The sequence below is a fragment of the Scyliorhinus canicula genome, chromosome 17 (genome assembly GCF_902713615.1).
Source record: "Scyliorhinus canicula chromosome 17, sScyCan1.1, whole genome shotgun sequence".
In the NCBI taxonomy this organism is placed as follows: Eukaryota; Metazoa; Chordata; class Chondrichthyes; order Carcharhiniformes; family Scyliorhinidae; genus Scyliorhinus; species Scyliorhinus canicula.
In genome coordinates, this window is record NC_052162.1 from 129605097 (window position 1) to 129628647 (window position 23551).

A 23551-nucleotide genomic window follows, 5' to 3' on the forward strand; every position below is an offset into this window, starting at 1 on the left:
GTTGGATTGGATTTGTTTATTGTCATTGGGCAGCACGGTAGCACAGTTGTTAGCACTGTTCCTTCACAGCTCCAGGGTCCCAGGTTTGATTCCCGGCTTGGGTCACTGTCTGTGCGCAGTCTGCACATCCTCCCTGTGTGTGCGTGGGTTTCCTCCGGGTGCTCCGGTTTCCTCCCACAGTCCAAAGATGTGCAGGTTAGGTGGATTGGCCGCGATAAATTGCCCAAGTGTCCAAAATTGCCCTTAGGGTTGGGTGGGGTTACTGGGTTATGGGGATAGGGTGGGGGTGTGGGCGTGGGTAAGAGCCGATGCAAACTCAATCGGCTGAATGGCCTCCTTCTGCACTGTAAATTCTATGATGTGGTCCCGAGGTACAGTGAAATGTATTTTTCTGCATGTGCAGCTCAAAACAGATCATTTAGTGCATCAAAAGAAAATACGTTGCAAGGCGATACATAGACAGAGCAGAAGGAGGCCAATCGGCCCATCGAGTCCGCACCGACCCACTTAAGCCCTCGCTTCCACCCTAGCCCCGTAACCCAATAACCCCATCTATCCTTTTTTTGGACACTAAGGGGCAATTTATCATGGCCAGTCCACCTAACCTGCACGCCTTTGGACTGTGGGTGCAAACCGGAGCACCCGGAGGAAACCCACGCAGACACGGGGAGAGCGTGCAGACTCCGCACAGTGACCCAGCGGGGAATCGAATTTGGGACCCTGGCGCTGTGAAGCCACAGTGCTCACCACTTGTGCTACCGTGCTGCTCCAAACTCCACACGGACAGTGACCCAGAGCCGGGATCGAACCTGGGACCATCGCGCCGTGAGGCCGTAGGGCTAATCCACTGCACCACTGATGTAGAAAGAGGATCTGTGTGAGAGAGTCGCCACGCTCCAGCGCCATCTTGAACGGCGAGATCACAAGAGGCCGGCATGCAGGGCACAGCAAGCGACATACCGGACGGTCATGGCACACCGCACCTTCTGGACGTATCGGACTGCAAGACATATTGGACCATCATGGCATGCTGGACCATCAGGACATACAGGACCATCATGGCATGCTGGACCATCAGGACATACAGGACTGTCATTTTTTTTAAATTTAGAGTATCCAATTCATTTTTTCCAATTAAGGGGCAATCTAGCATAGCCAATTCACCTACCCTGCACATCTTTACGGTTGTGGGGGCGAGACCCACGCAAACACGGGGAGAATGTGCAAACTCCACACGAACAGTGACCCAGGGCCGGGACTGAACCTGGGACCTTGGTGCCGTGAGGCAGCAGCACTAACCACTGCGCCACCATACTGGTCCGTAAGGACGTACCAGGCTGCCAGGGCACACCGGACCGCCAGGGTATACCACATCGTCACAGGGCGCCTGACTGTCAGGACGTACTGGATCATGTCCGGGCACAGGAAGGTCACGGCGCACTGGATCGTCACAGCGCAGTCGAAGGCCATCCAAGCCTTCTTGTCACTGACGTCTCTCTGAACGAGCATCGTGACCCGCCACCATTCCCCTGCTTTTTTTCAACTATTTAGATTGAACAAGTAAACTAAATTAAACAAGGTGAGGGACAAATTAAAAGATGCAGCCCCTTAAAGGGATACTTAAACCAAAAACAAATCGCAAATGAAACTTAAAATATCCAACTGAAATGTGATTGAAAGGGTGAATAAAAAAACAGAACCTGCGGTGACCACCCGGCATGGAAGGCCTCAATGGTGCCCGTGTGCGCCACATTCTCCCTCTTCAGGGACACCCAGCCGAGGAAGAGGGACAGTCAGATTGAATGACCCCTTTTGGTTGGGAGCACGGTAGCACAAGTAGATAGCACTGTGGCTTCACAGCGCCAGGATCCCAGGTTCGATTCCCCGCTGGGTCACTGTCTGTGCGGAGTCTGCACGTTCTCCCCGTGTCTGCGTGGGTTTCCTCTGGGTGCTCCGTTTTCCTTCCACAGTCCAAAGAAGACATGCAGGTTAGGTGGATTGGGCATGATAAATTACCCTTCGTGACCAAAAAGGTTAGGAGGGGTTATTGAGTTACGGGGACAATGTGGAAGTGAGGGCTTAAGTGGGTCGGTGCAGACTCGGTGGGCCGAATGGCCTCCTTCTGCGCTGTTCTATGTCCGCTGGCTGGACCTATTTTTGGCAAGGCCCTCCCTTTTTCCATCTCGCTGCACATTGTTTCCATTCAAACGATCATCATTCTAGAATCCACAGAATACCTACAGTGATGAAGGAGGCCGTTCGGCCCATTGTGTCTGCACCGACCCTCCGAAACCCTCCCCTCATTCCCCGGAACATCCCTGGACACGAATAGGCAATTCTAGCATAGCCAATTCTCCTAACCAGGTCTTTTGCACAGCGGGAAGAAACAGAGCACCCGGAGGAAACCCACACAGACGCAAGGAGAACTTGCAAACTCCACACCAACAGTCACCCAAGGCCGGAATGAACCCAGGTCCCTGGTGCTGTGAGGCAGCAGTGATATCCACTTTCCTCTATGCCCTCTTAGAATAGATAGGTGCTTGATGGCTGACACAGATGGGCCGAAGGGATTCTTTCTGTGCTAAAAAAACCTCTAACTATTGAATGTCTCAATCGAACCTGCCTTTGCCACACGGTGAGGCAGTGTATTCTGGGACCAAACTACTCCGGTGTGTGTTAAAGCTTTTTTCTCACATTTTGTGTTCCTTTCTGCCTCTTTACTGCTACCATCTGCTATTAATAAAGCCCAGCAAACAGTATGCTTTACTGACCCCGCTCGCAATATGTCCCGCCTCCCGCAATGATTTAAGTACAATATATCCTCTGCCACTTTGATTTTAAATTAGCTCGCCATGTCCTTCATACCAAAATGAATCACTTGAAGAAATTATTAAAAAATAATAATTAGTAATTGCTATTTAAAGAAATCAAGGGTTGGTCAATTTCTTTTCACCCAGACCCTTGACCCAACATCAACCCCCCCCCCCCCCCCCCCCTTCCCCTCCATTGGTAACCGGGGCACCCCCTTTGGCAATTGGGACACTGCTTTGGCAACCAGGGCACCCCATAGTAACCCGGACACACCAGCCCCCATGACAACTGAGAAGCCACCATGGCAACTGGAGACCCCACACTCTCATGGCAACCGGGGACCCCACACTCCCATGGCAACTGGAGACATCACTCTCATGGCAACCGGGGACCCCACACTCCCATGACAACTGGAGACCCCACACTCTCATGGCAACCGGGGACCTTACAGTCCCATGGCAACCGGAGACCCCACACTCTCATGGCAACCGGGGACCCCACACTCCCATGGCAACTGGAGACCCTACACTCTCATGGCAACCGGGGACCCCACACTCCCATGACAACTGGAGACCCCACACTCTCATGGCAACCGGGGACCCCACACTCCCATGGCAACCGGGGACCCCACACTCTCATGGCAACCGGGGACCCCACACTCCCATGGCAACCGGGGATCCCACACTCCCATGACAACTGGAGACCCCACACTCTCATGGCAACCGGGGACCCCACACTCCCATGGCAACCGGGGACCCCACACTCCCATGGCAACCGGGGACCTTACACTCCCATGGCAACCGGAGACCCCACACTCTCATGGCAACCGGGGACCCCACACTCCCATGGTAACCGGGGACCCCACACTTCCATGGCAACTGGGAACCCCACACTCCCATGGCAACCGGGGACCCCACACTCCCATGGCAACCGGGGACCCCACACTCTCATGGCAACTGGAGACCCTACACTCCCATGGCAACTGGAGACCCCACACTCCCATGGCAACCGGGGACCCCACACTCCCATGGCAACCGGGGACCCCGCACTCTCATGGCAACCGGAGACCCTACACTCCCATGGCAACCGGCTCCCGCCTCCCAGGGCAGTTAAAATCAGGGCGGGGACCCAGCTGTCAGGCAGACCAATCAGAGGATCGCCCTGCTATAACTGACAATTGGAAGGGAGTATGATTGACAGCCATGGCATCCAATAAACGTCGGGGACGAGTGCCGGCCTCGCCCCTCCCCTCGGCCGCCAATCAGGAGCGGGCCCTGTCGGAGCGCGCGCGCACGAGGGTCGCTTTCTGGCGCCCACGGGAAGTCCGGAAGTGGAGGGGGCCGGGGCGGGGCGGAAGCAGTATTGGCCACCCAACCAATCAGCGGCGGAGGCAGGGAATGGGCGTTCTGATTGACGTGGGGAAAGCGCCAATCAGCGCCAGAGGGCGGGAGTAGCTGGCTGATTGGCGCGGCCCTTGGCCAATCAGCGGCGCAAGTTGCCCGATGCGGCGACTGATTGACGTGGGGATACTGGCCAATCGGCGCCGGAGGCGGGACTGCCGCAACTTCAGTGCGTGAGCAGAGTGTTTGCCCCCCTCTCTTGGCTTGAAGTGATGGCAAGAGGCAGACGGGCCGAGGAGCCGGCTGGTGAGAGGCTGCTTGTGTGCAAGAAGTAACTTGGGGAGTGAATTATGAAATCAGTGCAACAATTGCCCCTCCCATTGTTTATTTAAAAACACATTAGGAGGGGGGACAAATTCAGCCAAGTTTGCAGATGGCACAAGTTGCAGCAAACTGTCCGGAGGTGGGGTGGGCAGGCAGGTGGCAGACGGCGTTCAATGGGGAGGACTGGGCCACAGTATGAAAATAAGCGGTGATTTGCGACAAATACTTTTTCAACACAGCGAGTGGTTGGGGTCTGGAATGCACTGTCCGGGAGTGTGGTGGAGGCAGGTTCAATCAGGGCGATGGACGATTATCTGAACAGAAACTGTGCAAAGGGGAAAAGGCAGGGGACGAGAACGAATGCTCGTTTGGAGAGACGGTGCGGACACCATGGGCCGCCCCGTAACAGCTCAGCGATAATGCGAAACGTGGGAAGCATTGTGAACTGCGAGGAGGATTCAAAGCTGGCGGATTGGGCGGGCAGGTGGCAGACGCAGTTTCAGTGCGGTAGAGTGGGAAGTGAGTCATTTTGGTCGGGACGATGTGGAGAGATGAGTTAAAAAATAAGGGGGTTGGGGACAGGAACAGAGGGACCTGGGCATTATATGTGCAAAAATCAATGGCAGGTGGAGAGATCGATTAATAAAACATTCCGTCTCCTAGACTTTATTAATCGGGGCAGGGTTCGGTTGAAGGGAGACTTGGAAATCCGAAAAGAAAGGTCGAGGCATCGGAAGAGTAGAGCATTGCAGGTGAAGACGTGCTACAGGAGGGGAGGGGGGTGCAGGTGCTGTTTGAACACGCAATGTATGCTAACGAATAAGTAATTGCCGGGAATACCGGTTTAAAAGTATTTAAATTATTTTTTTTATACATTCAGAGAACCCAATTCATTTTTTTCCAATTAAAAGGCAATTTAGTGTGTTCAATCTACCTACCCTGCACATCTTCAGGTGTGGGGGCGAAACCCACGCGAACACTGGGAGAATGGGCAAACTCCATACGGATGGTGAGCCAGAGCCGGAATTGAACCTGGCACCTCAGTGCTGTGAGGTAGCAGGGCTAACCACTGCGCCTCCGTGCTGCCCCTAAAATATTGGAATTAAAGGTTCTTTATTTATAGGTTGCTGTTGATCAGAAACCTGACCAGCCATGCGTGAACAGGAGCAAGAGAAGGCTATTCAGCCCCTCAAGCCTGCTCCACCATTTAATAAGATCGTGACTGATCTGGGTGGCACGGTGGTTAGTACCGGTGCCTCACAGTGCCAGAGACCTCGGTTCAATTCCGGCCTTGGGTAATTGTCCGTGTGGACTTTGCACTTTTCACCCCGTGTCTGCGTGGGTTTCCTCTGGGGGCTCCAGTTTCCTCCCATAGTGGTTAGGTGGATTGGCCATGCGAAGTTGGCCCCTTAGTGTCCAAAGATGTGCAGGTTCGGTGGAGTTATGGGGATAGGACGGGGGGGAATGGCTCAGGGTGGGGTGCTCAACCTTCTGAATCCCACGGAGAATTCCAGCCCCGGATTTGCGCGGCCTCTCCTTGTAATTTAAACCTTGGCAAATCTCTGCCATGCCTAGTTCTGGGGGCCAATCTGCCTTTCCCCGAGGGTTCCCGAGGGGCAGTGCCCAGATCTGGCACCCAGCCCCTCCGGGTGTGGTCGAGGCCCGGTTTTTCGAGGTGTCGCTAACTGTGGTCCTTTCCTAGGCCGGAAACGGAAGATTGCGGAGAAGGATGGGGAGGAGGAGGGGGAACTCGACGAACTGGCCTGCCGCTGGGAATGGGAAGGCGACGGCGGTGTGTGGAACGTTTATTCCGACGAGCACGCGCAGGATATCTCGCAGGCCTTGTGGTGAGTGTGCAAAAGTGCCGCCGGTGGTGTTTTGGCCGGAGTGAACCCATGTGTAAAAAGCTGTTATCCTTCGATGCCTCCACTGTTCAACACCCGCCTCCCCACCCCCCTCAATCTCTGAGATAACATCCAGCCTCACCTACCCTCCTGAGATCTCTCCAAAGCAAAATACCACAGGCGCCGGAGATCCAAAATTAAAACAGAAAGTGCCGGAAAAGGATGGGATTGCACTGGAGGGGCTGCAGAGGCGATTCACCAGGATGTTGCCTTGAATGGAACATTTAAGTTACGAAGAGAGGTTGGATAGACTTGGGTTGTTTTCCCCTGCAGCAGAGAAGACTGAGGGGCGATCGAGGGGTACAAGATTATGAGGGGCATGGACAGGGTGGATAGGGAGCAGCTGCTCCCCCGAGTTGAAGGGTCAGTTACCAGGGGACACAAGTTCAAGGTGAGGGGCAGGATGTTTAGGGGGAATTTGAGGAAAAACCTTTTTTCCCAGGGGGCAGTCTGAAATGCACTGCCTGGGAGGGCGGTAGAGGCGGGTTGCCTCACATCCTTTAAAAAGTATCCGGATGAACATTTGGCACAGCATAACATTCAAGGCTATGGGCCAAGTGTTGCCAAATGGCATTAGGTAGGTAGTCGGGTGGATTTTCTTTCATGCGTTGGTGCAGACTTGATGGGCCGTGGCTCCTCTTCTGCCCTGTGTGACTCTGTGGAAAAACTCAGCTCGGAAACAAAGGAATTGGAGCTCCGAGCCCAGCCCGCCTCCTCTTCGGAAAGGGCGTTGTCTCCCCCACCCCCCCACACCTGCATTTATGTAGCACTTTTCACAACACCGGAGCCAATTTTGATCACAAAAGGGGTGAGAGCTGGCAAACCTATCACCGTTAGTCACAGTGGTGCCAGTCAGATGGATTTGACTGCGCAATTGATGTTTATTCTCGGGATGTAGGGTGTCGCTGGCCGTGGCCCAGCATTTGTTGCCCGTCCCTAATTGCCCCTTGAGGAGGTGGTGGGTGAGCCGCCATCTTGAACCGGCTGCAGTCCCTGTGTGGTGTGGGTAACACCCACAGTGCTGTCAGGGAGGGAGGGCCAGGATTGTGACCCAGCGACAGTGAAGGAACGGCCGATATATTTCCCAGTCAGGATGGTGAGTGTGGGGCTCGGAGGGGAACTTGCAGGTGGTGGAGTTCCCCATGTGTCTGCTGCCCCCTTGTCCTTCTAGATGGTAGAGGTGGTGGGTTTGGAAGGTGCTGTCGAAGGAGCCTTGGTGAGTCGCTGCAGTGCATCTTGTAGATGGAACGCACACTGCTGCATAGGTGGTTCGGTATCCGAACACAACCCTCTCCTGCCTTTCCTTTGCACCCGTTGTGAACTATGGGGAGACAGTGGCATAGTAATAATGTTGCTGGACTTGTAATCCAGACGACCAGACTGTTCAACTTAAAATATTCTAGCAGACTGCAAAACTACAGACAGACCTGGCTCCTCCCCTTACTTACATCTTCTATATCCCACCAAGTTTCATTTAAGGCTGAGATAGATTCTTGATCAGCAAGGGCAAGTGTTTGAATCCACTGGTGGGAATTTTCAATGCAAGATTAATAAAATGTCCATTCAACAAAAAACCCCATTAAAAACGTAAATTAACATACAATTTTGAGCAGGGGTAGATGCTACTGGTCCCCCGAGTCTGCTCCGCCATTCAATACAATCAGGGTTGTATTATGATCCCGGACCATATCCCAACAGTAGCTCGCATACTGAACAGAAAACCTAATATTTCATTTAATTTATAAGACTGGGAGGAAAAGATACTTCTCTCCAGGATTGAATCCATGCATGAATAGGGATTATGGTACATTAATACAAACATTATTATTGACACAGTATTGAACTAGCTTGGACATCATGCAAAAAACAGCTTACAAATACCAGTTAAACAATTCTTAACAATAAAATAACTCGCTTTAATCTAACTGCTATCTTTTTATCTCCAATTAAGCAAAACCCATCTCTGGTCACAATCCATTTTTAAACGCATTTAACAAACACGTGAATACTCACCTTAACGGAGATGTGTTGGAGAAACTGCTTTGAGAGAGAGAGAGAGAGGCCCTTCAGAAAACAGCCTGCAGTTTCTTGCCTGCGTCAAACTACTGTTCGACTTCCCAGCATTTGGCAAAAAAAGCTCCCATTCTGTTCACAGCAAAATCTAGACTGAAACTGAACACCTGACTGCTTCGGCCCCTGGCTCCTCCTATTAACTGCATCATCTCTATTCCACTGACTGGATTATGACCATCGCACAAAGGCTAACCACAACCCGTCAATGATCAAAACCCTGGGGAGCCTTCTTTCTGTAAACAAAATTCCATCAGCCCCATTTCTGTAAATATTGCACATGGTTGAAGTGAATGATGATCTTCCTTTTACGATGCTTTAATTACCCGTCCTGTCACCCTAGTGTCTGTTTGCCTTTTAAACCAGGATATTTAAAGCCCTTACTGCAGTAGAGACATACACACATTAACCCAGACCTTCGACTATTCTTGCACCAGATACATATAATACAGGATGCGGAAATTCCTACATTGGTCGTAGTTGATGTGATTGTAACCACAGCTCCACTTTCCCCCTCGATGACATTTCACTTCCTTGCTTATCACGAATCTATCTAGCTCTGGCTTAAAATATTCCAATTAAAATATTCACATATCCACTGCCATTTGAGGAAGAGAGTTCCATCAACTCGCATCTCTCTGAGAGAAAATATTTCTCCTCCTCTGTGTCTCAAATGGGTGCCACTTATTTTTAACCCCCCCCCCCCAACCCGGTTCTCGATTCTCCCACGTGAGAAAACATCCTCTCCACACCCACCCTCTCCAAGACCCCCCTCAAGACCTTAGAGGTTTCGAACAAGTTGCCTCTCACTCTCTCTGAAAGGACACTCTACCCAGGTTCACCCCACTGCCCGGACCCTGTAACCCCACCTAACCCGCACATCTTTTGGACGCTAAGGGGCAATTTTTTAACATGACCAATCCACCTAACCTGCACATCTTTCGGGCCTTGTGGGAGGAAACCGGAGCACCCGGAGGAAACTCACGCAGACACGGGGAGAAGGCGCAGACTCCGCACAGACAGTCACAAAGACCGGACGTGAGCCCAGGCTCTGAGACAGCAGTGCTAATCAGTTCCGCCCGTCACCTGAAGCATCCCGAACCGAACAACTGCCGCTTAAACGTCACCCGGGGTGAGATCCCGACCGTGCATCTGTGCGCCATCCCTCGGACCGCCAATCCCCACCTTCAACTTCGCCCCCCTTTGTCTTGGCTCGTCGGCTGCCGAAGCCCTCACCCGTGACTTTGCCTCCTTTGGACTCGGCTGTTCCGACGCCCTCCTGGCTTGTCTCCCGCAATCTATTTCCGTAGACTTCATCTCGTCCCAAGCTCTGCCAGTTCGAGCATGCCCCGGATCCCGCTCGCCTCACCCCCGCCCCCACCATCTGCCTCCCCCCCCCTCCCCGGTCCAGCAACACCGCAACTTTAAAATTCACATCCCTGTTGTCAAATCCGTGCATGGCCTCAACCTCTTCATGTCTCTAGAGTACCTTCGAGATCTCTCACTGACCTCTCACCCTCTTCCCAGGACATGGGGCGGGCGATAACGATCTCTCTTTTTCCATCTCCTCGGCTTTAGCTAGCTCACCATGTCTCTCTCTCTCTCTCTCTCTGTCTTTCTACCTCTTTCTCTCTCACTGTCGTTGTCTTTCACGCTAATGAAATCAAATGAAAATCGCTTATTGTCACGAGTAGGCTTCAAATGAAGTTACTGTGAAAGGCCCCTAGTCGCCACATTCCGGCGCCTGTTCGGGGAGGCTGGTACGGGAATTGAACCGTGCTGCTGGCCTGCCTTGGTCTGCTTTCAAAGCCAGCAATTTAGCCCAGTGTGCTAAACCAGCCTGTTAAAGCTGGACCATGATGTGGAGATGCCGGCGTTGGACTGGGGTGAGCACAGTAAGCAGCCTGACAACACCAGGTTAAAGTCCAACAGGTTTGTTTCAAACACTAGCTTTCGGAGCTCTGCTCCTTCCTCAGGTGATGGAGCAGCGCTCCGAAAGCATTCACCTGAGCATTCACCCACGATCTTGGGTTGGGTAACTGAGTGGTTGATCAGAGACAGATTTGAAGTGTCTCGACGGATGGGAGAGAGAGAGAGAGGAGGGGTGATGTTTCGGGAGGGATGTCCTGAGCAAGGAAGTGAGGCACCAACCTTTGATTTGGGGCATTGGCCGTTCCATCGCTGTTGCTGGGTCAGATACCAGGGACACCCTCCCTGACTCACTGTGGGCGTACCTACGCCACACGGACTGCAGACGGAGATTTGCCACCGCCTTCTCAGCGGGCAATTCGGGATGGGCAATAAGTGCTGGCCTTAACAGCAGCGGCCACATCCTGCAACAGAATTGTAAAAAGAACAATTGCTTCCATGCGATTTGTGCTGACACCGTTTCACACGCGGTCTCCCCTCAGGTCCGGGAACACCTCTGTTCGGCTGTCCCTCGCTGCCAAAACCACTTTGCAAGTGGATCTGAAGAAGATGATTCAGAAGAACAGCCAGACGGGCTTTGAGAGGAGCATCCGCTACGCTGTGAAAGATCAGGAGGACTGTACGTACCTGTCCTGGGAGTGTTTGATGGGGACAGTGTAGAGGGAGCTTTACTTTGTATCTAACCCCGTGCTGTACCTGTCCTTGGAGTGTTTGATGGGGACAGTGTAGAGGGAGCTTTACTCTGTATCTAACCCCGTGCTGTACCTGTCCTGGGAGTGTTTGATGGGGACAGTGTAGAGGGAGCTTTACTCTGTATCTAGCCCCGTGCTGTACCTGTCCTGGGAGTGTTTGATGGGGACAGTGTAGAGGGAGCTTTACTCTGTATCTAACGCCGTGCTGTACCTGTCCTGGGAGTGTTTGATGGGGACAGTGTAGAGGGAGCTTTACTCTGTATCTAACCCCGTGCTGTACCTGTCCTGGGAGTGTTTGATGGGGACAGTGTAGAGGGAGTTTACTCTGTATCTAACCCCGTGCTGTACCTGTCCTGGGAGTGTTTGATGGGGACAGTGTAGAGGGAGCTTTACTCTGTATCTAACCCGTGCTGTACATGTCCTGGGAGTGTTTGATGGGGACAGTGTAGAGGGAGCTTTACTCTGTATCTAACCCCGTGCTGTACCTGTCCTGGGAGTGTTTGATGGGGACAGTGTAGAGGAAGCTTTACTCTGTATCTAACCCTGTGCTGTACCTGTCCTGGGAGTGTTTGATGGGGACAGTGTAGAGGAAGCTTTACTCTGTATCTAACCCCATGCTGTACCTGTCCTGGGAGTGTTTGATGGGGACAGTGTAGAGGGAGCTTTACTCTGTATCTAACACATGCTGTACCTGTCCTGGGAGTGTTTGATGGGGACAGTGTAGAGGGAGCTTTGCTCTGTATCTAACCCCGTGCTCTACCTGTCCTGGGAGTGTTTGATGGGGACAGTGTAGAGGGAGCTTTACTCTGTATCTAACCCCGTGCTGTACCTGTCTGGTGAACCTTCTCCGAGTCACTTGCAGTGCTGGTACGTCCCTTCTTAAAGGGCAGAATGGAATTGTACCCAGTACTCCTGGTCCGGTCTCACAAAGGTCCCGTACGGTTGTAGCCAGACTTCTCTAACATTTATACACTTTGCATTAAAGGTCGCCAAAACTTCATTTCTCTTCGTAATCACTTGCTGCACCTGCGTGTTAACCTTTTATGCGACGCGCGCATGAGGGCCTGCAAGCCCTTCTGTACAGCTGCCTCCTGCCGGCTCCCTCCATGTCGCTCACAGTCTGCCTGTCAATTCTTTCTGCCAAGGTGGACACCTTCGCATTTCCGCACATGAGTCTCATATCTGCCACCTTTTCTTTTGCCCTTTCACTCCGCGTATCTGTGTCCCTTTGCCCACTCTTTGCATCTTACACACAGCCTGCGTTGTCACCTCTCGCTGCATGAGTAGCAAATGGGCTAAGGTGCAGGGGACCCTTCATCCGAACCGCTCGTATATAGATTGTAAATGGTTGAGGCCCTCAGCTCTGATCCCCACGTCACTCTCTAATTGCAGTTCGCTCTGATTCACTTATCCCAGTGCCCCTGTTAGTCCCTCTGTCCACTTTGTCGGATTCAGCGCTTAGACATGAATTTGTTTGTTGGACCACCCGAATTGCCGGCCTCTCTCTCTCCCCTTCTGCCGTTCCATCCAGATTTCGTCTGGCAGTGGCAGGACGACGACGCCCTCTGGCACCCCTACAGCGCCAGCGTGTGCGTCGATCTGGAGCGGGCGAGGATCAAGGGGGAGGGGACCGCCACCCTGGCCATCGGCCGGGTCCGCTACACCCTGGACATCGGGAGGATGAGGCAGGTCAACGGCAAGACGAAGTTCGAGCGGAAGATGAGCCGCGTCCAGTCAGGCAAGGCATCCGTTGGGTCCGTCGCCCTGCGGGACATTGGGGCGGCGAGGGGATGTCCCATGGTGATCGGGTTTCACCGTCCGGGAGAGTTTGGGGGAGGGGGATGTCCCATGGTGATCGGGTTTCACTGTACGGGAGAGTTTGGGGGAGGGGGATGTCCCATGGTGATCGGGTTTCACTGTACGGGAGAGTTTGGGGGAGGGGGGTGTCCCATGGTGACCGGGTTTCACTGTACGGGAGAGTTTGGGGGAGGGGGATGTCCCATGGTGATCGGGTTTCACTGTACGGGAGAGTTTGGGGGAGGGGGGTGTCCCATGGTGACCGGGTTTCACCGTACGGGAGAGTTTGGGGGAGGGGATATCCCATGGTCATCGGGTTTCACGTACGGGAGAGTTTGGAGGAGGGGGTGTCCCATGGTGACCGGGTTTCACCGTACGGGAGAGTTTGGGGGAGGGGATGTCCCATGGTCATCGGGTTTCACGTACGGGAGAGTTTGGGGGAGGGAATGTCCCATGGTGACCGGGTTTCACCGTACGGGAGAGTTTGGGGGAGGGGGGTGTCCCATGGTCATCGGGTTTCACTGTACGGGAGAGTTTGGGGGAGGGGATGTCCCATGGTCATCGGGTTTCACCGTACAGGAGAGTTTGGGGGAGGGGGGTGTCCCATGGTGATTGGGTTTCACCGTACGGGAGAGTTTGGGGGAGGGGATGTCCCATGGTCATCGGGTTTCACCGTACAGGAGAGTTTGGGGGAGGGGCGATCATGTAGCCATTGGGCTTAGTGACGTGGAGCCAGGTCTGGGAGGAGTGTTTGTCTCGCTGTGCGTCAGTGCACCGCTCCTCACTGTTTCTCTCTGTCCCACCCTCTTGCAGACGGCGCCGGTGCGGTGGTACCGAAAGGCGGCTCACAGCCCGCTGCCGTGTCGGCTGAGGCTTCCTCTTCGGCCAGCGGATCTACCACCGCGAAGAAGCCGCGTAAAAACTCCAAGAAGCAGTCGGAGAACGAGGCCAGCAGCAGTCAACAGGCAGGAGGGGACAGCCAGGGTAAGCGGAGCTGGGGTTGTCCTCTTTGGAGCAAAGGAGGTTGAAGGGCGATTTGATAGAGGTGGACAAGATTATGACAGATTTTAGACAGGGGGACAAAGACATGAGTTGACGGTACAAGGACGGAGCGCAGATTTAAGGTTTTGCTGAGAGGTGGGGTTAATGCGAGGGTAGAGTGGTAGAGACCCGGAGCTCGATGCCCACGAGGGTGCAGGAAGCCGAGACAATTTCGGAAGGAAATGGGACGGACCCTCGAGGGGCAATAAACTTGGCAAGGGGAACGGCGACATGGCGGGCGTGTGGGACGGACTGGGTTGCTCCGCGGCGAGCCGCCATAGGCTGGATGGGCCGAATGGCAGCCTCTTGTGCTGTCACATTGTTTGAAGCGCGGGTGCTTTCAGTGGCGGAGCGATGGTCCAGGTGACGTTTGTCAGTGTCCCTCACCCCTCGCCTCCCATCTTGTCTCCTCAGAAACGGTGAAGACAGTGATCGTCAAAGGAAAGGCGGCCATGGACTCGGAGTGTCAGGCGAAGCAGGGCAAGGTACCTCCAGGGCTACACGCCCCCCCCCTCGGTGGGATGAAACAATGGGAGGGTGTGAGATAAACTTGCAAATGTCCCCCCACATGTCATTCCTGGCCTCCTGGTTCTCTGCTCCAGTAACGTCACTCGCTTGCCTCGCCCTGTATCATTGCATCACTCGCTCGGTGCGCCCTTTTCTCCTTTTGATTTTGGTGACTCTAGCTTCTCTGCTGCCCCTCTCATTGTGTTATACCTTCTCTATACGCTCTCTGACTCCCTTGTGATGGTTTCCCTCTGTTGTTTGGGAAATTGAGTTCATCTGTGTTCCTCGTTCTGTGAGCTACTGGGTGAATCGGTGGTCCCTGCCTGCTCACGTGCTTCCTCCCTTACACCTCCCTACCCCTCTCTCCCACTCTTTCTTTATGTTGCATTTTCTTTCCCCCTCCTTCCATTTCTTGGGCTCTCCATGCCACCCCCCCCATCCCCCCGGGGCTTCTCATCTCCTCCGGCTCTCTATTTCTGTGTGTGCCTGTCTCTTTGTTTCTCTCTGTCACTCTACCTTTCTCTCTCCCGCTCTCCCTCCATCCCTCCTTCCCACTCCCGACCTCTCATCTCGCTCTCTCTCTCGACCCCTCATCTCTCTCTCTCGTGACCCCTCATCTCTCTCTCTCTCGACCCCTCATCTCTCTCTCTCTCGACCCCTCATCTCTCTCTCTCTTGACCCCTCATCTCTCTCTCTCTCGACCCCTCATCTCTCTCTCGACCCCTCATCTCTCTCTCTCTCTCCCGACCCCTCATCTCTCTCTCTCTCTCTCCCGACCCCTCATCTCTCTCTCTCTCCCGACCCCTCATCTCTCTCTCTCTCCTGACCCCTCATCTCTCTCTCTCCCCCGACCCCTCATCTCTCTCTCTCTCCCCCGACCCCTCATCTCTCTCTCTCTCCCGACCCCTCATCTCTCTCTCTCTCCCGACCCCCCCACTCTCTCTCCCCTGACGCCCCACTCTCTCTCCCCGACCCCTCCACTCCCCCTCTCTCCGAACTCATTTTCCGCCCCCCACGCTCTCTCTCTCTCTCTCTCTCTCTCTGTGTATCTCTTGCTTTGATCCCCCCCCCCCTTTTTCTCTCCCTCCCAGGGGGTGGGGGGATGGGTGGCAGCCAGCGTGAAATTGCCGACGTAGCTGGGATCACGTCACGCTTCCCTTTCCCGGTTTGAGAGTGCGCCTGCCTGATGGACGCATAAAATCCAAACCACAGTGTCTGGAAGGCTGTGAGAGCAAAGGCGGGGCCGCGGAGTCAGGTCACAAGCTCAGTCACGAACAGGCTCGAAGGGCTGAAAGGCCTCCATGGGAGCGACCACTCCCACTCGCGGAAGGATTGAGTTGGTAGTGGAAGATGCCGACGCCACAGGTGGGATCTCGCAGCGAGTGGTTAGGGGTCCGAATGTGCTGCCGGGGAGGGGGTTTGATCCAAGTGTTCAGAAGGGAATCAGACTGAAACAGAAGCATATGCGGGGGGGAGGATCACGGGGTCCATACGGTGAAATGGCGGTAAACAAATCGCTCAAGTCAGACAGCCGACGCAGACCCGATGAGCTGAATGGCCGTCTCCTGCGCAGTAACAATTCTGCGATTTGGCGCTGGCGTTTCCTCGCCGGCAGAGAGCCTTGCCGGTACCACCCTGTGCACAGGGCTGCTTGTTAAAGGTGCAACCTGTAACCGCTCTTCCACATCTCCTACAGGCGCACGTGTACTGTGAGGGGGACGATGTGTACGACACACTCTTAAACCAGGTAGGTGTAACATGGTGGCAGCGTTGTAACACCTCGGTGGATCTCCCTGGTGGGAGGGACTGGAGTTGAGTTGGGGTCTGCCGTGACGGGGATGAGGAGGAATTCTTTCTCTCAGAGGGTTGGTCAGTCTGGAATCTTCTCTCTAGAGGCTGCAGGTGACTGCGTATAATCCAGGCCCGAGTTAGAGAGAATTCTGATCGACAAGGGAGTCGGGGGTTAGCGGCGGGGATAGGGGGCAAAGTGGACTTGAGGCCCGCGATCAGTTCTGCCATGATTGTATCGAATTGGGGGGGGGGGGCGGGAGAGCAGGCTCAAGGGGCTGGAAAGGTCAAGGCCTGCCAGTATTTCTCACATTCTTGCCAAATCTTTGTTGTCGGGTCAGTGACGATCACGCTGGAGAATCGTGAGGCTTCGAATCAGTGCAGGGAACGTAGCTACGGGTCACTGATTGCAGCGAGGGATTGAATAGGCGACTGCAGCGCAGTGGTCAGCACTGCTGCTTCACAGCGCCAGGGACCTGGTTTCGATTCTGACCTCGGGTGACTGTCTTTTGTCGATTTTTACTTTCTCCCCGTGTGTGCGTGGGTTTCCTCCGGGTGCTCCGGTTTCCTACCACAGTCCAGAGATGTGCAGCTCAGGTGGGGTTACAGGGATAGGGTGAGGGGGGGGGGGGGGGGGGGGGGGGGGGGGGGAGTGACCCAGGGTGGGCTGCTCTTTTGGAGGATCGGTGCAGACTCGATGGGCCGAATAGCCTCCTTCTGCACTGTAGGAATTCCATGTTCCCGCTCCCAAGACCTTCGTTGCTCGCTTTATTGAATCTCTTGAAGGAAAATGCGGAGAGAGAAATAGAGGTGAAGAGGGAAGGAAATTCCTCAGCTGGGGGGTGGGGTTCGAGCAGGATGCTTGAGAAGTCGGAATTGGAGGGCGCGGAGATAGCGGGAGGGTGGTAGGGTCTGGAGGAGATGATGGAGGTATGGCGGGGGGTGGGGCGAAGCTGCAGAGGGATTTGCAAATGAGGACATGAATTTTATAATGGAGACGATGGCAGGACTGGGTGCCAGCGTAGATCAGCCGAGCACCGGATGCGGGGGAGGGAAGGCGGGCGATGATGGGTCCATGCCAGGCCTGGTGAGCCGGTTATTCTGTACTCTCATCTTCCTTCCCGCAGACGAACCTGCAGCATAACAACAACAAGTACTACATCATTCAGCTACTAGAAGATGACGCAAAGAGAAATTTCAGTGTCTGGCTGCGCTGGGGCAGAGGTGAGCACCTCTTCTCTTTCCCCCCCCCCCCCTATTAACTGGGACAGAGAGGGGGTTAAGGAGGGTCCCGATCGAGGGTATAAAATATTAACTGGGGCAAAGAGGGGGGTTAAGGAGGGTCCCGATCGAGGGTATAAAATATTAACTGGGGCAGAGAGGGGGGTTAAGGAGGGTCCCGATCGAGGGTATAAAATATTAACTGGGACAGAGAGGGGGGGGGGGGGTTAAGGAGGGTCCTGATCGAGGGTATAAAATATTAACTGGGACAGAGAGGGGGTTAAGGAGGGTCCTGATTGAGGGTATAAAATATTAACTGGGACAGAGAGGGGGTTAAGGAGGGTCCTGATTGAGGGTATAAAATATTAACTGGGACAGAGAGGGGGTTAAGGAGGGTCCTGATCGAGGGTATAAAATATTAACTGGGACAGAGACGGGGGTTAAGGAGGGTCCTGATTGAGGGTATAAAATATTAACTGGGACAGAGAGGGGGTTAAGGAGGGTCCTGATCCAGGGTATAAAATATTAACTGGGACAGAGAGGGGGTTAAGGAGGGTCCCGATCGAGGGTATAAAATATTAACTGGGGCAGAGAGAGGGGGTTAAGGAGGGTCCTGATCGAGGGTATAAAATATTAACTGGGACAGAGAGGGGGGTTAAGGAGGGTCCCGATCGAGGGTATAAAATATTAACTGGGACAGAGAGGGGGTTAAGGAGGGTCCTGATCGAGGGTATAAAATATTAACTGGGGCAGAGAGGGGGTTAAGGAGGGTCCTGATCGAGAGTATAAAATATTAACTGGGACAGAGAGGGGGTTAAGGAGGGTCCTGATCGAGGGTATAAAATATTAACTGGGACAGAGAGGGAGGGTTAAGGAGGGTCCTGATCGAGGGTATAAAATATTAACTGGGACAGAGAGGGGGGTTAAGGAGGGTCCCGATTGAGGGTATAAAATATTAACTGGGACAGAGAGGGGGTTAATGAGGGTCCCGATCGAGGGTATAAAATATTAACTGGGACAGAGAGGGGGGTTAAGGAGGGCCCTGATCGAGGGTATAAAATATTAACTGGGACAGAGAGGGGGTTAATGAGGGTCCCGATCGAGGGTATAAAATATTAACTGGGACAGAGAGGGGGGTTAAGGAGGGTCCTGATCGAGGGTATAAAATATTAACTGGGGCAGAGAGAGGGGGTTAAGGAGGGTCCTGATCGAGGGTATAAAATATTAACTGGGACAAAGAGAGGAGGTTAAGGAGGGTCCCGATCGAGGGTATAAAATATTAACTGGGACAGAGAGGGGGTTAAGGAGGGTCCTGATCGAGGGTATAAAATATTAACTGGGACAGAGAGGGGGTTAAGGAGGGTCCCGATCGAGAGTATAAAATATTAACTGGGACAGAAAGGGGGTTAAGGAGGGTCCCGATCGAGGGTATAAAATATTAACTGGGACAGAGACGGGGGTTAAGGAGGGTCCTGATCGAGGGTATAAAATATTAACTGGGACAGAGAGGGGGTTAAGGAGGGTCCTGATCGAGGGTATAAAATATTAACTGGGGCAGAGAGGGGGGTTAAGGAGGGTCCCGATCGAGGGTATAAAATATTAACTGGGACAGAGAGGGGGGTTAAGGAGGGCCCTGATCGAGGGTATAAAATATTAACTGGGACAGAGAGGGGGGAGGGTTAAGGAGGGTCCTGATCGAGGGTATAAAATATTAACTGGGACAGAGAGGGAGGGTTAAGGAGGGTCCTGATCGAGGGTATAAAATATTAACTGGGGCAGAGAGAGGGGGTTAAGGAGGGTCCTGATCGAGGGTATAAAATATTAACTGGGACAGAGAGGGGGGTTAAGGAGGGTCCCGATCGAGGGTATAAAATATTAACTGGGACAGAGAGGGGGTTAAGGAGGGTCCTGATCGAGGGTATAAAATATTAACTGGGGCAGAGAGGGGGTTAAGGAGGGTCCTGATCGAGAGTATAAAATATTAACTGGGACAGAGAGGGGGTTAAGGAGGGTCCTGATCGAGGGTATAAAATATTAACTGGGACAGAGAGGGAGGGTTAAGGAGGGTCCTGATCGAGGGTATAAAATATTAACTGGGACAGAGAGGGGGGTTAAGGAGGGTCCCGATTGAGGGTATAAAATATTAACTGGGACAGAGAGGGGGTTAATGAGGGTCCCGATCGAGGGTATAAAATATTAACTGGGACAGAGAGGGGGGTTAAGGAGGGCCCTGATCGAGGGTATAAAATATTAACTGGGACAGAGAGGGGGTTAATGAGGGTCCCGATCGAGGGTATAAAATATTAACTGGGACAGAGAGGGGGGTTAAGGAGGGCCCTGATCGAGGGTATAAAATATTAACTGGGACAGAGAGGGGGGGGGGTTAAGGAGGGTCCTGATCGAGGGTATAAAATATTAACTGGGACAGAGAGGGAGGGTTAAGGAGGGTCCTGATCGAGGGTATAAAATATTAACTGGGGCAGAGAGAGGGGGTTAAGGAGGGTCCTGATCGAGGGTATAAAATATTAACTGGGACAGAGAGGGGGGTTAAGGAGGGTCCCGATCGAGGGTATAAAATATTAACTGGGACAGAGAGGGGGTTAAGGAGGGTCCTGATCGAGGGTATAAAATATTAACTGGGACAGAGAGGGGGTTAAGGAGGGTCCCGATCGAGGGTATAAAATATTAACTGGGAGAAAGAGAGGAGGTTAAGGAGGGTCCCGATCGAGGGTATAAAATATTAACTGGGACAGAGAGGGGGTTAAGGAGGGTCCTGATCGAGGGTATAAAATATTAACTGGGACAGAGAGGGGGTTAAGGAGGGTCCCGATCGAGAGTATAAAATATTAACTGGGACAGAAAGGGGGTTAAGGAGGGTCCCGATCGAGGGTATAAAATATTAACTGGGACAGAGACGGGGGTTAAGGAGGGTCCTGATCGAGGGTATATAATATTAACTGGGACAGAGAGGGGGGTTAAGGAGGGTCCCGATCGAGGGTATAAAATATTAACTGGGACAGAGAGGGGGTTAAGGAGGGTCCTGATCGAGGGAATAAAATATTAACTGGGACAGAGAGGGGGTTAAGGAGGGTCCCGATCGAGGGTATAAAATATTAACTGGGACAGAGAGGGGGTTAAGGAGGGTCCTGATCGAGGATATAAAATATTAACTGGGACAGAGGGGGGGGTTAAGGAGGGTCCCGATCGAGGGTGGAACATATTAACTGGGACAGAGAGGGGGTTAAGGAGGGTCCTGATCGAGGGTATAAAATATTAACTGGGACAGAGAGGGGGTTAAGGAGGGTCCCGATCGAGAGTATAAAATATTAACTGGGACAGAGAGGGGGGTTAAGGAGGGTCCTGATCGAGGGTATAAAATATTAACTGGGACAGAGAGGGGGTTAAGGAGGGTCCTGATTGAGGATATATAATATTAACTGGGACAGAGAGGGGGGGTTAAGGAGGGTCCTGATCAAGTGTATAAAGTATTAAATATGCACAGTTCTGGTCTCTTTATTTAAGGAAGGGTGATAAATGCATCAGGGACAGTTCCGAGGATGTTTAACTAGATGAATACCTGGGATGAGCGGGTTGTCTGACAAGGAAGCGTTAGATGATCTTGGCCCTAGGGATGACGTGGTTGAAGTAAATAAAATCCCGATCGGTCGCGACAAGATGGACGTGGAAAGGATGTTTCCTCCTGTGGGAAATCCAGAACTGGGAGTGGGGTGGGGGGGTATCGATTGATGGGGGGGGGGGGGGGTTTAAGGTGGAATAAGGGGCACGATACCATCAGAGGCCTCATTCTCAGGCTGATATTTTCTCACCTTGTTCCCTGTTCAGTTGGGAAGGCCGGACAAAACAACCTGATCTCGTGTGGAACTGATCTGGATAAAGCCAAGGAAATCTTTGAGAAGAAGTACGTGAAATAAGGCTACTTTTCAATTGATTGTTTTTAAGAAGTGGCCAAGAATTTGCTGAAATCCGTGGCGGTAAGCGCACTGTGGCCTCCAAGATCGGGAGCCACGTCGCGATAGTAATAAACACCTCCCTCCTGGGCCTGGCACAGAACTTGGCTCCCTCTACACTGTCCCCATCAAACACTCCCAGGACAGGTACAGCAAGGGGTTAGATACAGAGTAAAGCTCCCTCTACACTGTCCCCATCAAACACTCCCAGGACAGGTACAGCACGGGGTTAGATACAGAGTAAAGCTCCCTCTACACTGTCCCCATCAAACACTCCCAGGACAGGTACAGCAAGGGGTTAGATACAGAGTAAAGCTCCCTCTACACTGTCCCCATCAAACACTCCCAGGACAGGTACAGCACGGGGTTAGATACAGAGTAAAGCTTCCTCTACACTGTCCCCATCAAACACTCCCAGGACAGGTACAGCAAGGGGTTAGATACAGAGTAAAGCTCCCTCTGCACTATCCCCATTAAACACTCCCAGGACAGGTACAGCACAGGGTTAGATACAGAGTAAAGCTCCCTCTACACTGTCCCCATCAAACACTCCCAGGACAGGTACAGCACGGGGTTAGATACAGAGTAAAGCTCCCTCTACACTGTCCCCATCAAACACTCCCAGGACAGGTACAGCACGGGGTTAGATACAGAGTAAAGCTCCCTCTACACTGTCCCCATCAAACACTCCCAGGACAGGTACAGCACGGGGTTAGATACAGAGTAAAGCTTTTCTACACTGTCCCAGCTGTTGGTCCACGGCAGGTTCAGAACTCAATCCTCCTTTGCCACAGGAACCTCCCCAGAGGTTGTGATGCGACCTGGAGGAACGGCCAAGCTGCTCACTGAGCCTGGCGTCCGGCTCGGTGTGGTGGGCGGTGGGGAAGGGAGTATTTCTGCTGAGCTGTGTCGCAGCTGAATTGTTGTCCCCTCTTGTCCCCCTCAGATTCCTCGACAAGACGAAGAACGATTGGTCCATGAGAGCGTTCTTTGAGAAAGTTGCCGGCAAGTATGACATATTGAGCCGGGATTACAGCGGTGATGCTCCTGCCGACAAGGTGAGTGGCTGTGGTGTTCGACTGTCCGCACATAGTGTCGGCACGTTTGCAATCTCCACTGCGTTTCCCAACGCGTTGGTGGGTTGGGGGCGATGGGGTCTCTTATCAGTTGGCGGGTGATGCAGCACAGGAAGGAGGCCATTCGGCTCCTCCTGCTGATGTGCCCGCGCTTTGAAAGCTGTCTAGTCACCACCTGCATCCCCATTGGCTGACAAGTGGGAAGTTGACCAGGAAGCAAACTGGGCCATAAATACTGTGGTTACCAAAGTAGACCAGAGGCTGGGAATCCTGTGGCTAGTCAGTCACCTCCTCACTCCACTAAAGCCTGTCCCCCATCTCCAAGGCACAAGTCAGGGGTGTGATGGGATAGTCTCCACTTGCCTGGATGAGTGCGGCTCCGACAACACTCGAGAAGCTCGACACCATCCAGGACAAAGCAGCCCCGCTTTGATCAGCACCCCATCCACAAACATTCACTCCCTCCACCACCGACGCACAGCGGCAGCAGTGTGTGTACCATCTACAAGATGCACCGCAGCCACTCACGCAGAGCTATGGGGGGGGGGGGGGGGGGGTGCTTGGCATCAGCTCGGCGTGGTATGGCCCCGCCGTTGTCGCCCCTGCCGGCTGCGCTCTTGCCCTTTGACCCTTCCAATTTCCACTTTTGTGCTTGCCCTGTGTTCCCCTTGGCCTCTCTTCCCCCTTCCTATCTTCCTTCCATTGAATTTTGTTTCTCCATCCCCCCCCTTCTTTGCTTATTGGCTGTTAACTATAAACACGTCTCGGAACAGGCTGGTGAATAGCCTCCATGCGTTGTGGAAGCTTTCCGCTGATCCCACGGATGGTGTATTTTATTTTCTCCAATTTGAAAATGAAATGAAATGAAAATCGCTTATTGTCACGAGTAGGCTTCAATGAAGTTACTGTGAAAAGCCCCTAGTCGCCACATTCCGGCGCCTGTTCGGGGAGGCTGGTACGGGAATCGAACCGTGCTGCTGGCCTGCTTTAAAAGCCAGCGATTTAGCTGAGTGTGCTAAACCAGCCCCTAAACGTTGCCCGATCAGTCAGCCAGCCTGCAGCCTTGGATGGCGCTGCCGATCG

At 53.2% G+C, this 23551-nt stretch overlaps 1 protein-coding gene across 1 annotated transcript in view; it reads left to right on the forward strand.

Annotated features, from left to right (window-relative positions):
- The first annotated feature begins 4303 nt into the window (after window positions 1-4303).
- parp2 (poly (ADP-ribose) polymerase 2) overlaps window positions 4304-23551 on the forward strand; it is a 50820-nt gene continuing 31572 nt past the window's right edge. Inside the window, exons 1-10 of the mRNA XM_038775644.1 lie at window positions 4304-4457; window positions 6178-6322; window positions 10861-10997; window positions 12602-12808; window positions 13681-13851; window positions 14323-14393; window positions 16112-16162; window positions 17331-17427; window positions 21268-21343; window positions 22339-22450. Coding sequence (XP_038631572.1) covers window positions 4424-4457; window positions 6178-6322; window positions 10861-10997; window positions 12602-12808; window positions 13681-13851; window positions 14323-14393; window positions 16112-16162; window positions 17331-17427; window positions 21268-21343; window positions 22339-22450 — 1101 coding nt within the window. The 5' untranslated portion in view covers window positions 4304-4423. The remainder of the gene's footprint in view (window positions 4458-6177; window positions 6323-10860; window positions 10998-12601; window positions 12809-13680; window positions 13852-14322; window positions 14394-16111; window positions 16163-17330; window positions 17428-21267; window positions 21344-22338; window positions 22451-23551) is intronic.